The following is a 2,312-nucleotide window of genomic DNA, read 5'->3' as shown; positions in this document are numbered from 1 at the left end:
TGCTGAGGGGCGGGATGGGGCCTGCAGGTGTGCAGGTACAGGTGGCTGAGGCGGCAGGGGTGGCGACAGGTGTGGCAGGGGTCACAGGTGTGACGGGTGGGGCAGGCATGGCAGGTGTGCAGCTCCTCCAGGCCACCGAGGTGACAGGTGTGGCAGGGGTCACAGGTGCTCCAGGTGTGGCAGGGGTCACAGGTGTGGCAGGTGGGACAGGTGTTACAGGTGTTACAGGTGTGCAGCTCCAGGCCACCGAGGTGACAGGTGTCACAGGGATCACAGGTGTCCCGGGTGTGCAGCTCCAGGTGTTGCCGGAGGTCACCAACATCCAGGTGCAGGGGGGGGAGGGGACAGGTGTGACAGGGGTGACAGCTGTTCCAGGTGTGGCAGGTGTGACCAGGGTAACAGGTGTCACAAGTGTGACAGGGGTGCCAGGTGTGCAGCTCCAGGCCACTGAGGTGACAGGTGTGGCAGGGGTGCCAGGTGTCACAGGTGTGCCAGGTGTGCAGCTCCAGGTGTTGCCGGAGGTCACCAACGTCCAGGTGCAGGGCAGGGAGGTGACAGGTGTGACAGAGGGGGCAGGGGTGACAAGTGTCCTAGGCGTCCCAGGTGTGACAGGTGTGACAGGTGTCACGGGTGTCACAGGGGTGAGAAGTGTGACAGCTGTGACTGGTGTCACAGGTGTGACAGGTGTTGCAGGTGTCACAGGGGTGCAGCTCCAGGCCACCGAGGTGACAGGGGTGACAGGTATGACAGGGGTGCCAGGGGTGCCAGGTATCCCAGGTGTGACAGGGGTGCCAGGTGTCACAGGTGTCACAGGGCTGCAGCTCCAGGTGCTGCCAGCACCCTCCGAGGTGACCAAAGTCCAGCTCCAGGTGTTGCCACCACCACCTGAGGTGACCAATGTCCAGCTCCAAGCACTGCCACCACCCTCAGGTGTCACCAGAGTGCAGCTCCAGGTGCTGCCACCTCCACCTGAGGTCACCAAAGTCCGGCTCCAGGTGCTGCCACCACCCCTGGATGTCACCTGTGTCCAGCTCCAAGCAGGTGAGGTGGCCAATGTCCAGCTCCAGGTGTTGCCACCGCCCCCTGAGGTGACCAATGTCCGGCTCCAGGCGCAGCCACCACCCTCAGGTGTCACCTGTGTCCAGCTCCGAGCAGGTGAGGTGGCCAATGTCCAGCTCCAGGTGCTACCACCACCACCTGAGATGACCAATGTCCATCTCCAGGCCACTGAGGTGACCAAAGTCCAGCTCCAAGCGATGCCACCGCCCTCCCAAGTGACCAATGTCCAGCTCCAGGTGCTGCCACCACCACCTGAGGTGACCAATGTCCATCTGGAGACCATGGAGGAGGTGCCCAGTGCCCACTTGGAAACCTTGGAGGTGCCCCCTGTGCACCTGGAGACCTCAGAGGTGCCCAGTGTCCACCTGGAGACTTTGGAGGTGCCCCCTGTGACCCTGGAACTCGGCACGGAGGTGCCCAGTGCCCACCTGGAGATGATGGAGGTGCCCCACGCCCACCTGGAAACCTTGGAGGTGCCCAGTGCTCACCTGGAGACATCAGAGATGCCCAATGGCCACCTGGAGACCCCCAAGGAAGTGCCCAATGCCCACCTGGAGACACCAGAGGTGCCCAGTGCCCACCTGGAAACTTTGGAGGTGCCCTCTGTGCACCTGGAGACACCAGAGGTGCCCAGTGCCCACCTGGAACCCCCTGAGGAGGTGACAAATGTCCACCTGGAGACCTTGGAGGTGCCCAGTGCCCACCTGGAGACCTCAGAGGTGCCCAATGCCCACCTGGAGGTGATGGAGGTGCCCAGTGCCCACCTGGAGCCCACGGAGGAGGTGACAAATGTCCACCTGGAGACTTTGGAGGTGCCCAGTGCCCACCTGGAACCCCCTGAGGAGGTGCCCAGTGCCCACCTGGAAACCTTGGAGGTGCTGGGGGGGGCATCTGCCTACCTGTGCCTGCAGGTGAGCAGGTGAGGGGGCACCTCGGGGGGCAGTGCCCCAGGTGAGGGGGTATGTGTGGGTACCTGGTGGGGGGAGGGGTGTTACCTGTGTCCCCCTGTCAATAAAGGTGCCCCTCCCCCCCCAGTGTGTCTCATCCTTGGGGGTGGGGCCTTGAGGAGGCGTGGTCATGTTGGGGGCGTGGCCATGGGCTCCATAGGGGTCATGGGACCTGACCAGTACAGTCCCAGTATCCCCCAGTACAACCCAACTGCCCCTAGTATGGCCCCACTGAGTCCCAGTATGTCTCCAGTATCACCCCAGTACAGCCCAGCTGACTCCCAGTACAGCCCCAGTACAGCCCAG

At 63.4% G+C, this 2,312-nt stretch overlaps 2 protein-coding genes across 2 annotated transcripts in view; both read left to right on the top strand.

Annotated features, from left to right (window-relative positions):
- LOC108639215 (putative protein FAM47C) overlaps nt 1-2,059 on the top strand; it is a 6,747-nt gene extending 4,688 nt beyond the window's left edge. Inside the window, exons 3-5 of the mRNA XM_029958872.1 lie at nt 229-429; nt 778-1,871; nt 1,905-2,059. Coding sequence (XP_029814732.1) covers nt 229-429; nt 778-1,871; nt 1,905-1,982 — 1,373 coding nt within the window. The 3' untranslated portion in view covers nt 1,983-2,059. The remainder of the gene's footprint in view (nt 1-228; nt 430-777; nt 1,872-1,904) is intronic.
- Nucleotides 2,060-2,153: 94 nt separating this feature from the next.
- LOC108639214 (uncharacterized serine/threonine-protein kinase SBK3-like) overlaps nt 2,154-2,312 on the top strand; it is a gene marked incomplete at its 3' end in the record, with an annotated part of 4,106 nt that continues 3,947 nt past the window's right edge. Inside the window, exon 1 of the mRNA XM_029958871.1 lies at nt 2,154-2,290. Coding sequence (XP_029814731.1) covers nt 2,154-2,290 — 137 coding nt within the window. The remainder of the gene's footprint in view (nt 2,291-2,312) is intronic.

Source organism: Manacus vitellinus, unplaced genomic scaffold (genome assembly GCF_001715985.3).
Source record: "Manacus vitellinus isolate BGI_N305 unplaced genomic scaffold, ASM171598v3 scaffold_177_pilon, whole genome shotgun sequence".
Lineage (NCBI taxonomy): Eukaryota > Metazoa > Chordata > Aves > Passeriformes > Pipridae > Manacus > Manacus vitellinus.
Note: the sequence above shows the minus strand (reverse complement) of the source record. Positions and strands in the feature narration are given on the sequence as shown.